The sequence below is a fragment of the Mastacembelus armatus genome, chromosome 12, assembly GCF_900324485.2.
Source record: "Mastacembelus armatus chromosome 12, fMasArm1.2, whole genome shotgun sequence".
NCBI classification, from domain to species: domain Eukaryota; kingdom Metazoa; phylum Chordata; class Actinopteri; order Synbranchiformes; family Mastacembelidae; genus Mastacembelus; species Mastacembelus armatus.
This window is the reverse complement of record NC_046644.1, coordinates 11,823,584-11,836,072: the sequence shown is the minus strand read 5'-3', so window position 1 is coordinate 11,836,072 and position 12,489 is coordinate 11,823,584. Positions and strand designations below refer to the sequence as shown.

The following is a 12,489-nucleotide window of genomic DNA, read 5'->3' as shown; positions in this document are numbered from 1 at the left end:
ACTTCAGTAGTCTACATATTTTGGATTTATGCAACTTTTGACCCATGGGTCAAACAACTCAGACAATCATTCTGGGTAGAACTGCATATGTATGTTTTTTTTTTTACTAATTAGGTTTTGATCAAGTGGTTTACCTTGGAGTTAATGACGTTACGTCTAATTATATTTCCATTAGTACAATATGTGGGTGTTATCAGGCGACATCGAAACTCACAGTCCACGTGTGTGTGTGTGTGTGCGCGTGTCGATCCCCTCCGTCTGCCTCGACCAGCGATAATATTTCGGGTTGTTTTCAATGACCTGGACTGGACCACACACAACGCACGCTGGTGACCGTGTGGCCACACCGGGTATAAACTCTAGAGTGAACTCCGCCCCGGCGGCTGCTCCGGCTCACGGCCTGTGCGCTGCATGTTTGGGATTGTTGTGATGGGAGGCCGCAGCCATCTTGGACCGAGCAGCGGGAGAGGACGAGCGACGTTAACGGCGGAGTCAGCTAACGTTAGCCGCTCGGACACGGAGCTCTGAGTCGCTGTGCGCCGCCAATATGCTTCACACAGGCTGGTTTTGTCTTCAGCTGTCGCTCTGAAATGGACGTAACTTGTGTTTTTCGTTTATCGCTGTAATTGCTAAGACGAGATCCTCGGTATATTTGACACATTTCTGGATAGAGGAGTTACTATGAATGGAGGATAAATGTTGCCAAAGGCTGACAGCAGCAGTTTCGTCCTCTTCTCTCTTCTCTTCGTCCTCACGGTAACGGACCCGCCACGGACAGGTAAATAAATCCAGACTGTTTTTATTTGTTAACCTCCCGGTAGGCTCGGTGTAGGAGCGGAGGAAACAGAGATTAGAGCCGTGGCAGGAAGCGGGGGGTCAGGCGGAGAGGCCTGCTCCAAACCACGGACTCCGGTGGTTTTTTAAACGGCCGTCGTGGCTCTGTTGGGCAGTGTGGAGGACCGATTAGCTCCCGGCTCCGAGAGCAGTAAATAAAAAAGTAAAACTACCATTAATAATTTAACGAAACACGCAGCCAGATTAATATCAACCAAACCTGTTAAAGGTTTTTTTTTTCCAAACACAAAAACGCTGCTTTTGTTTAACAATTAGCTACTTTTGCTATTTAGCTTAATTTGTTTGGGAAATAGTGGTGTCTAGACTTTCGTAGCCTGATTTAAAAAGGTGCGTGTCACAAGTGGTCTAAATAAAAAGGTTTAAAAGCAGTGGAGGTGCGTGTACCTTCGCTTACATCCCATAGTTGTTGGCCCCTTAGAGATTCATGCTCCTACACCAGCAAACCTTTATCTACACTTAAACACATCACATAAACTACACAGATGGAAAACTACAAAGTCATGCACCTGTCACGACACCGCTCTGAAGATGTTTGTGTTATATTTATGTGTTTTCTAAGACTGAAATGTACTTTTTGTAACCCAGTATAAAAACTGTAAGTCACAGGTCCAACACATACTGAAGACACAATGCATGACGTACCTAACCCTAACCCTTCAGATCGTCTAACCATGTCCAATATAGGCACATTCACTACTACTTTGCAATGTAGACATGTTTGTCCCAAACTGCCAATGGATTATGTAACAGAGACAAATAATTTGAGGTCATTTCTCTGTTGTTTAGCTTTAAATGCAAACACTTGCATAGACTGTTCTGCACAGAGCAGAAAGACACATGTCTTGTTGGTGTCCTTCAGGCCTGGTCTTGTGATCTTGATGATTGTGTGGCTTTGAGCAACTGTTCAGCTCATGGATAAATTTACTAACCTATTAACCTTATTCTGCACAAAACGGGTTATACACAACTCAGCAGGCACGTTTACTTCAGTAGAGGTTTGTTTCGTGGACAGATATTAAGTTCATGTTCATAGGCTCTTTATGGTTAATTTGCACTCAATTATGTCTAATCAGCTGTAATTACCTGTCGTCTCAAAGGTAAGGTCATTGTTTGTTCTAACATTTAGGAAGGAGCACCGCCTTAGTTTTTGTAAAAGAGAAAGTTATGTCTTTCACATTTCAGTCTTGTCAAATATTTCTGAAGCTTGTGTTGCGTGGGCTTCACTATTTGTCTGAGCGTATGTTGTTGAACCACTGCTGTGATGCTGTGGCCTTCATACCAGAGCTCTTGCAGGGTCTACCACTACCTGTTTTCTTGCACAGGCTTTGTCAGATGGGGTGTGTTGGAATATAATTCAACAAGAATGTTTGAGCCATTGTGAGCATGAAACACTTCTGTCATACAGGTAGGCTGGAGCCAGTGTCTGACAGTTTAGGACAAGTACATGCATCATAAAGGTCAGGTCTAGTCATATAGTTGGCATTGCATCACCTGCATACACTTGATTTACCTGATTTTCGTGAGGTGCCTCTCTTTAAAGACTTTTTGCTTGATGATGATCATAATTGTCACATTTCTCTTCGTTTTAAAGACTGGTAAAAAGCCTTCAGTCTTACACAATCAAGTCTGAGTTCTTGCCAGTGAGTCAGACATTAAAATGTCAACATTTTCTAGTGTAGTTTGGGTATACGCACTCTCCAGAATGAGAAATGCTGGAGGTGTTTTTAATTCAAAAAAAGGATGAGAATCGCTTTAATGAACAAGTCAGGTTAACATGCAAATAATGTGACTCAGGCATGTAAGGTTCATAACTTGCACAATGGAACAAAACAAAAATGGTTATGATCATATACACATGACAGGTTAGTGTTTTGGTGGTTGGCTTCAGTTTACTCCCATGATACAGATCACATGAATTGTTAACCTTAAACTGTAGATGCGCCGGCCACTCTCCCAGCCTGGGTTAGTCTAAAGAGCTTCAGTGAGGGTTCTAAATAAATGTGAAGAGGCTCAACACCATTAACAATAGCAAACATATTTGAGAAAATTAACCATCGAACCACGCAAAGTTGGCAGAGCCTGGCTGGGATCCTATACTGGAAACATCCCCAACAGTTCTAAAGACAGAAATCTTCCCTTTTGTTCAAACAATCGTCAGCTGAACTTTGGTCTTTGTCTGTGGTGTAGTGTGTGTACACTGGCGGCTTCTTTATCACTTTGTTCTGCACTGAAAAGTTGGCTGCAGCTTCACTTTGGCAGGCGTCATCCATCAGCAACCAGTCAGATGTTTTGTTCACCTTGTTGCTCATGAGACTATAGTTGCAGCTGACCGTTAACTTGCAATGACCCACACAAAGAAGACCTTTAATACAGCTACATATTCTTAGTGATGTCTTTAAGTTTATATTTTTAAAGACAATTTAAGTAACTAATTGAAAAATCACTTATGGAAGCACATTCTTGATATGACAAGAAGTGAGGTGATACCAGTCTAGATCATGGTTTCTCAGAGATCTGTGGGGTGAATTAGTGGGTTTTTGTATCTCATTATCATCGTGCACATTCATAGTTTTCAGACTTTGACATTTATGTTTGATTTCTGTATAAAGTCAGAAGGTTCATTGGTTCTTGTAATAGCTGCCAAGTGGGGGCAGTAATTTTGCAGAGGACAGGGCAGTAAGCAGCTGGCTGCTGATCATTTGCTGTCAGATTTAAAGCAGTTAAAAAAGTGCTCCTTGGCTCAGCGAAGCACACTTAATTTATTTTACTACATGCAACTGATATATCTGATGGAAGTGATCAGTATGTGTTAAGTATTTTGTTTTTGATGACAAAAATAACAAAACATTTGGTAACACAATGGTGTTCTGCCTTATTCTGTTGAGTCCTTTATGAGAAGTGGTTTGCCAGCTTTCTTGTCCTGTTGTCAGCAATTAGGCATTACAAGACCAGAGATTACTTATTTCCTTCTACAGGAGTCTGTGAGATGGCTCTGAACCGATTTCTGTCTCCAGACAGGACTTTTTAACTTTCAGATCTCAAGTGTTTTGCACGATCTTGTTCTAGCTGATGTGCTGTCTTGTTGAGCAGCTTAAAGTGCATTTGCAAAGGAAAATGGGTCAATAAAGATCATCCTCATTTCCCCTGCAACACATTACATCTTTGATTCATGATGTAAATCTGTCAACTTATCCTCATACTGTAAGCCTGAGTGGGACAGCTCTTCATTTTAAAATCAGCCTCTGTTCACCATTTTTTAGTATTTCTATACTACTAATAAGACCTGAAACAACTGTGACTTTCAGTGCAATAGCAATATTTGAATATTAAGTGGTTGAAATGCAGTTTAATATAGTGAAAATTACATTTCTAAAGGATTTGGAACCCCTAATGATTAGCAAGCCAAAGCGCTCAGTTTTAAAGGGATTTGACCTGCAGTGCTTTTATCCACACAGAACAGAGCTGTTTTAAAAATGAGGTGGTACAAAGGAAAATAAATGAAAGCCTGTACCCACTCACCGTTTTTAATACTGAACCCTGCTGTTGAAGTGAATCATCAGACCTGATGTACAAGGCCAATGCTATGTGTCATTATACTTTTATAAAACTGAGATGGGGCAGTTTTTAGTCTTTATTGTGTTTTGCTGTTGGTTACGTAAGAGATGCAGAAGCTCACTTTTCTCAAGGTAGCAAGTGTTCACTCAGTTGTACATTAGGACATCAGAAAATCCAAGGTTTGTATGAAAACTAGCCTCAGTAAGAGATGATCTTATCATTTTTGCTCCTCATTAACCTCAATCTATCACAGAAATGCGGAACTGTTCTTTTTGTGAAACATTAACGCAGTGATTTCCAGGCAAAAGTATTGCAGTATATACAGATGTGTAATGTTTGCTAGGATAGTCTGTGTGCAGCATGTGCAACACCTCCAACACCATTTTGAACTTGTGGTTACTTATGTGCCATTAGGGACCTGTCTCAAAACACAAACAAAACATTATTAAATGTGTGCAGTGAAATCTCTCTCCGATTGAATCCCCACCAAACAGGGAGCGGAAGAAGGGCTGTTTCAGATACTACATCCCACATCTCAAGGATGTTCAGATAATGCCCAGGGACGTGTACTTCAACTTGAAGCTATTACAGATAGAGGCGGTTGTAATCTGAGATGCCCGAGTTGTGCCTTCAATTTAGAATATCCGATAACATGAAGCAGTTGGCTTGTGATATCTGAGTACATTTCCAGCAGCAGCAGTTATCAGAAAAACACAGAAAGCGTGGATACTGATATATGCAAAGAGCAAGTCTTTATTTAGCCGGCGCACAGGTGCATCTGAGTGCACGAGCTGTGTAATTTTTACTACTAAACACATGTAGATAAGTCTTAACAGGAGTTAGCCACATTTTAAATAAGCAGTAAAAGAAAAGAAAAGCTATTTAAACGATCCTTGAATGTCATAGCATTTGTTCGTTTGGCATATCATCTTTGAAAGCCATCATCATTTGTTAACCTGGTCTATTCTGAAATTATTAACATATCTCACATCTCCTCTGATGCATGTGTAATATTATTCATCTAACCTGACACAACATTCAGGCTCAGAGGGATCAATGATAATGCACTCTTTGCAATGCATTACTTTGTGGACCAGTCTCTAGTATAAATAGACTAGTTGTAATCCTTGTAGGTTGTGGTCTTACACTGCGTAGGTCATTAAAGCTGGAGGTCTCCTCCAGGTCAGCTAAGGTGGTTGGTTCACACATGAAACAACTGTCAGTCTTGAAATAGCTCAGAGCTTCTTTTTTTTTTCTTAAGTAAAAATAGTTCAGCAGTATTCACTAGGTGAGTGGGTGGTCCAGCTTCATTGTAGGTATGCATAACCATCTGTATCTAAGAGCAGATGGTGTAACATGCCCACTGCCACATAACTCAGAGAATCATTGACAGCAAAACTAATTGGCCTCAGTTTTCTTATAGATGGCATGATAGGTTCAATTATAGAGAATATTGTTTTCAGCAGTGCAAAAGCCAATGCATTGACATAAAGGATAGTCACTCTACTGTTTCTATTTGTTTCAGGTCCGCGGCTAGCTCGGGCAAGATTATTGTCAGGTAAGCAAGCAGTATATCTCCTAGTGTAGAGGCTGTTTGTTAGACTATACTAGCAGCTCTTTCATTTTGAAGCTTTATTTGTTCTTCAGGTTTCTCAGGTGGAAATGAGAAGTATCCCCTCAAAAATGTCAAAGCCTGGAGTTTGTTTTGTTTGCACATCTTGCACTTAGAGGTATTTTTTTTGTTGGAAGTTGTGTGGTTTTAAGATCAAACTCGACTGGCAAAGTATTTCGGTTACCAAATACTGTGGATTTTCTTTTTTAACAGGGTCTCTAGGTTCCTTTTTTTTTTTTTTTCTTTTTTGCCGTCTTTGCTGAATTGGTGAGTGAGCTGACTGTCAGGAAGCATCCAGTAGCTGCTAGTTGAATTCCACTACCAGGTGCTGTGGTAGTGGTGGTCTAAACTGACTGCTATTTCATCAATTTGCACCCTGTCACTATCAGGAAGAACATTGTCTGACTATGACATATCACAGGTTTTCACCCCATCACCCTCTAAGTCCTTATTTTATCAGCTTCTATAAAAGCTCATGTGCCTCTCTGTCAGACTCGGATTTAAGATGGTTCTCTCGTTTTTTTTTTTTTTGTTGTTTTTTTTAAATATGCCTGTTTCACCACATGAACCCTCTTGTTGTATTTCAGAGCAGCGCTGCAGTCCTGGGCAGTTTGCCTGCCGCAGTGGGAAGATGCAGTGTATCCCAATGTCCTGGCAGTGTGACGGCTGGACAGCATGTGAAGACAAGAGTGACGAGATGGACTGTCCACGTGAGTATAGCTCACTTGAGCCCTGTTACACCTACTCTGTTACCCAACACCCATAGTATGATTGATTTCTGGAAAGAATAGCAACAACCAGGACCTTTTCACACTAAGATGATTGGACAGACGTAGATGCACCCTGAGAGCCTTAGGGACACACTGGTATCTAATCAAGCCGTATTCAGAGATGTTCAGAGATGCATGTTTACCAGAAATGAACAGAAAGCCACTACAAGTGCAAATGCATCCCCCACTGAACTATAACCCACAGTAGTCAATATCTCTTAGTGTATGTGTAGCACAATAAAACAAAGACACTGTGATTGTGATTGGATGCACATGTGTTGGTTTTTGCTTAGTGTTTGTTGATCTCCTCAACACATAGATTTATGTTGCAGTGCTAAGCCTTTGACTGAAATCCCATTGTTTTCTCCCTCTTAAATCCTGAGAGACCTTATCCCCAGATCTCTGACCACATAATAGGAATTATTGAAAGGATTGGGTCTAGCATATGACCTCCATATAGCAGTAGTTGTGCATGCTTTGAATTAATGCTGTGTCCCTGCCAATGATACTGTATACTGATGGAGGTTTTACACTGGATTGTATTCATTCTTTGAAGTAATGCCAATAATAGAACAGGCAAAAAAGGTAGGGGTTATTTAATAAAGGTTTACCAACAGCACTTAAGCAGAAACATCCTCTTGTTTTACCAGAAATTCATAAGCAGTGCATTTTGTATGTTCAGACTTAGGTTTCCTGACTATTTCCTGACTAGTTTTCAGATATTTCTGTGTAATATGTTGTTCAGTTCATGGCTATAATTTCACTGAATTAAGTGTAACAGAGGAACAGTAGGTTTATTATAGTTCAGTGGCCTTGTGTTTTCTGTGACATCTCCTCTGAATGTATCATAGACATTCTTCATTCAGTACCGGAGATATATTATCAGCCCAGTTGTGCTCCTATTTGTGTTTGATGGAAAAAAATATTCTCATTCCAGTCCTTCCCCTTTTTAAAAACAGCTTTTCTTCCTGTTCTAAAACTAGTTAACAGCTCAACTAAACTGTCTGTTGGCACTGCTAACTGAGCTGCTTTCTAACAATTGGTATAATACATGAGTAAAATATTAGGAAGAGATTCATCTTAACATAATTTAAGTCTCCTTAAAAATAAGTTTAGATTGTGCTGGGTGTAAACAATGCTGTGTTTTTCCCCCTGAACCAGATTTTAACAAACTGGAAACCTCTTAATATATTTACAAAATGATACAGTCTGCACACTCTGCAAAGCTTTGGTTCTGCTTTTATCTTCCTCAAATCTGTATTTACTTCCTTGTGCATTCTTTAGGTACAGATATTTAGGACACAAAGTTGATGTTCATGTAATGTAATGTATCATGTAATTCATGATATTTCTGTAATAAATAATGAACCTCAACATAGGGAGACATTTTGTTTAAAGGCACCTAGAATTTCTGTGTGAACACTTGAGTTTTGCAGCAACATAAATCACTGGGCGGAGCTGGTGCAGAGTTATCAGACTAAAACAAGGTTTATTTTGCTTGTGAAGCCAGGAGCAGTCTTAACAGTGGTTCACTGCATCTCAAGGCCTTAAACAGATGCACACCATAAACCAATATGTGCACTAAAAACCCCTAGGTTTACAAATAACATGTTCCCACAGTTACTTACCTGGAGTCATTGTTTTGCAGCTATTAAAGAGGAAAGGTTTCATTTTGGCAAGGGCTATGACCAGGTAGAAGATGTCATTGGAGTGGCTCAGCCAGTGCGCTTCAACAGTAAGTTTCCCACTTTGCTCTTCCCGTATTTTAATTGATTGTGTGGTTTTGTTAATTTGTTATGATAGTCTGCCCAGCCTTTATCAGCCACAGTGCTAAGGTCTGTACTCCATCTACAGAGAAATGCCCCAGTGGCTGGCATCACTACGAGAAGACAGCCAGCTGCTACAAAGTGTACCAGAGGAACGAGAACTACTGGCAGGCTGTGGATACTTGTCAGAAAGTCAACGGCTCATTGGCTACGTTTGTGACCAATGAGGAGCTGCAGTTTATACTGAAGATTGAGGTGGACTTTGATGACAAAGTGTGTGAGCACAGAGACCAGTGCAAGTGAGTTTTTACTGATGAAATTTGTTTGTTCTTTTCCTCTTCATTTGGTCACAGTTGTCACAGTAAATATGTGGCTGGACATGAGTGGTTGAAATTTCTCCTGTCCTGCTTCCATCCAGCTACTGAAGAGGGAACTCTCCAACTTCTTCAGTTTATATCAGCATATTCTAGCATCGGAGCAGGACTCATAATGCTCTATCATTATCTGTAGGCCATCTAGTGGCAAATGATGGAAGTTAATATTGGCCTGTGCATAAATAGTCCATTTGATGCTATAAATGTGACTTATTTTACATGTATTCGTTTTCAAGGTTTTGGGTGGGCTACCAATATGTGATCACTAATCAGAACCACTCCCTAGAGGGCCGCTGGGAGGTAGCATACAAAGGTATTAAAGATTAGGTTCTCTTTGCTTATTTAAAATAAATAAAAGCTTATTCCTTCTCTAATTTATTGTTGTAACACATAAAATGTTTGTCTTTCTCACAACAGGGTCCATGCAGGTGTTTCTGCCACCTGAAGGTCTGACCAATTTTGGAGAGGCATCTCCCACACAGGACAACGTCTTCTGTGCCCAGTTGCAGCGGTTTCAGATCAAAACCATGAATGAACGAGGCCTGCACAGCTGGCACGCTGAGAACTGCTACAAGAAGTTTCCATTTCTGTGCAAGAGGAGTAAGTGCTCACTCTGCACTTTCCTCCAGATTTGTCAGATAGCAGTTTTAACTATTTTCTTTATCTCTTGACGTTACATTTTCCCCACAGGGCAAACATGTGTGGATATAAAAGACAATGTTGTGAACGAGGGCTACTACTTCACCCCTAAGGGGGACGACCCATGTCTGAGCTGCACCTGTCATGACGGCGAGCCTGAGATGTGTGTGGCCGCACTGTGTGAGCGACCTCAGGGATGCCAGCACTTCCGCAAGGATCCCAAAGAGTGCTGCAAGTTCACCTGCCTGGACCCAGGTACTGCTGCCTCACTGAATGAAGGGTATTTCAGTTCACTGGAATGATTTTCCATCAATACAGTGAGAGTTTAAGAACTTTTAGTCACTGGTTTATGGTAGTTGGTGCAGAGAACTTGATCTTTGTCAACCACAAGATATTTATTATAGAGTTTAAGAGATATCCAACTTTTGTCAATTTTCCTCCTCCCCCCTAAGATGGAAACAGTCTGTTTGACTCAATGGCCAGCGGGATGAGACTGATCGTCAGCTGTATCTCGTCCTTCCTCATCCTCTCACTGCTGCTCTTCATGGTGCACAGACTGCGGCAGCGGAGACGCGAACGCATCGAAACACTGATTGGAGGAAACTGTGAGCATTAAACTTGTTGGATATTCACACACACCCCTCTCTGGTTGATAATGAGGTTGTGTAATAAGGCATTCTTGTCATAATTGGTCCATGTTCATTTAACTGCAGTAAATGAGATTTTAAATCAAATGATGTAGCTAATATTGTATATTTTGAGTTTATTGTAGCAGTGATCTGTATCTGTCTGTTTCCTCAGTGCACCACTTTAACCTTGGGAGACGTGTCCCAGGCTTTGACTATGGCCCGGATGCTTTTGGCACTGGCCTTACTCCTTTGCATCTCTCTGATGATGGAGAGGGAGGTGCTTTTCATTTCCAAGAGCCGCCTCCTCCCTACGCCGCCTATAAATACCCAGACATCCAGCACCCCGATGACCCCCCTCCTCCATATGAGGCCTCCATCAACCCAGACAGCCTCCTCTATGTTGACCTCGGTAGGTCCTTAGTCCTATTATCCATGCATCTCATCTTGTTCTGAGAATGGAGTCCAGTCCTCATTTTGTCTCTCTGTCATTACCTTCAGGACACAGTGGGATTTCCATGGTGCCAAGCCAGATAAACACCATGGGAGAAGGGCTCCAGGCCGATATTCCCAATGCTTCTGTTTCTATGCCAGATTCGGCACCATCCTCTCAGGAGAGGGAGGACTCGATAGACAGCAGCACCCTCCTGGTGGGGCCTGACACCCCAACAGATGGTCACTGCCCCGGTCCAATGCCTGCCGACTGCGCCTCCCTCAGCACCATGGTATAGAACTGTGGACAGACCTGGACATTACCCACTGGTGGAGCAAGGTTATGAGTGTGATCTGCACTGGGAGATGATGCAGCAGACTGTTTGTAGAGCATGTTGAGCTTTTATATTGTTGGGAGGATGCTCTCATTCTGAAGACTGTACAGTTGGACTTCTGAGTGCAGTTTTTTTTTTTTTTTTTTTAAGGACAAGACTGTACAGAGAAGAAAAACACATTTGGACTGAAAGGCTGCGCTTTTTCTTAAGTTGTTAGCCGGATAAAAGTTTTGAAAATTCTTTGCGTTAACCTGGTTGGTCGAGAAGCCCTGATGTAAATATCGCCTCAGGCCTGTGCCCATCAAATTTGTAATACTTGTGTGTCTATGTCCAGCACAAGGCAAATAGTGACTGACAGACTGAGTGAAGCCAGCTTTTGTTCTTCGTGTCTTTTCATTTACATCATACTATCGTTCATCGAACGTATCTGTATTGATCTCGGTCTCCAGGTTACAATAACATTCTTGTTGGCCCTGAGTTCTCATCTTTCTGTTGCAGCATGTCCCAGATTTCTACTCGCTCCTACAACCCTACTGCTCACTCACTTTTGTTGGTCTGATACATGAATGCGTCTTCCAGGTTTAGAGCACATTTTTGCAGCAAAAGATGTTTGTAGTTTAATCGTGAAGAAGCAACAGTTTAGTTTCCTGCTATAGGATTTTTAATGGGTAATGCTGGTGCAAGGCTTGTATCAACGAATGTTGTGGTACTGATAAATTTCCGAGTTTGGTTTTATGTTCTTTTTTGAAGATAATTTATCACTGCAGGCTGTAATCTTGATTGTTTTATTGTGGGATGCCACAGCCTGATCAGTGAGCGAAAGCGATGAAGCTCTTGAAGTGTGTATGTGTGTGAAGATCAGTGATGGTATCTCCTCATTACATCTGACAAAATGCAAGTTATTTAAAGCAGTAGATCTAATCATGAAATTATTTAATCATGTAGACAGTCCCGTTGTTACTTTGCAGAGTAGTTTCGTATTTGCTAATTAAACTTTGTTTAATGACTCAAAGCACAGTTTTGAACACTCATCCCTCGGTTAAGTCAGATTTTTTTTTTTGTTTTTTTTTAAGTAAAGTGGCCACATTTAGATGCTGATCCTTTCTTCTGATCTGTTTGTATGTGTGATTCTTCATGCAATGTGACCGTTGTCTTGGGTAACAAGGTTGTTTTCAGCCACTAACGAAGATGATGTCACCGATTGTAGCTGCGAGGCTTTTCTGTTTAATTGTTGGTGTTGATGGGTCTGTTAGCGTTGAGTGCTCAGCAGGATCACAGTAAAATAAAACATATAATTAAAGTGTATATTTGGAACAAGTTAGACCCCTGCAGTGTTGACAATCGTTAGATTCACTCAGACAGGAAGAGTCAGAGCGGACCCATTACCACCATCATCACCATGTTTTTGATTTGCCTCGAAATGCAGAAAGTGTGTCTGAATGACATGGTTGTGTATTTCATGTCTGAATGTACTATATGTAAAAAAAAAAAAAAAAAATGTTTTTTTTTTTTTGTGCAAAGCTTA

At 41.1% G+C, this 12,489-nt stretch overlaps 1 protein-coding gene across 2 annotated transcripts; it reads left to right on the top strand.

The window, feature by feature from the left end:
- The first annotated feature begins 248 nt into the window (after positions 1–248).
- On the top strand, positions 249–12,443 carry dgcr2 (DiGeorge syndrome critical region gene 2). 2 transcript variants are annotated; one of them, XM_026296777.1, is made up of 11 exons: positions 249–778; positions 5,936–5,968; positions 6,610–6,732; positions 8,441–8,527; positions 8,647–8,857; positions 9,169–9,245; positions 9,350–9,532; positions 9,623–9,826; positions 10,024–10,176; positions 10,373–10,609; positions 10,699–12,443. In XM_026296777.1, exons 1-11 carry the CDS (start codon positions 697–699, stop codon positions 10,926–10,928), a joined length of 1,620 nt encoding a protein of 539 aa, XP_026152562.1. In that variant the 5' UTR covers positions 249–696; the 3' UTR covers positions 10,929–12,443. The 2 variants fall into 2 exon arrangements, with proteins under 2 accessions (XP_026152562.1, XP_026152563.1); XM_026296778.1 differs by lacking the exon at positions 5,936–5,968 and having other exon boundaries at positions 250–778.
- Positions 12,444–12,489: the final 46 nt, after the last annotated feature.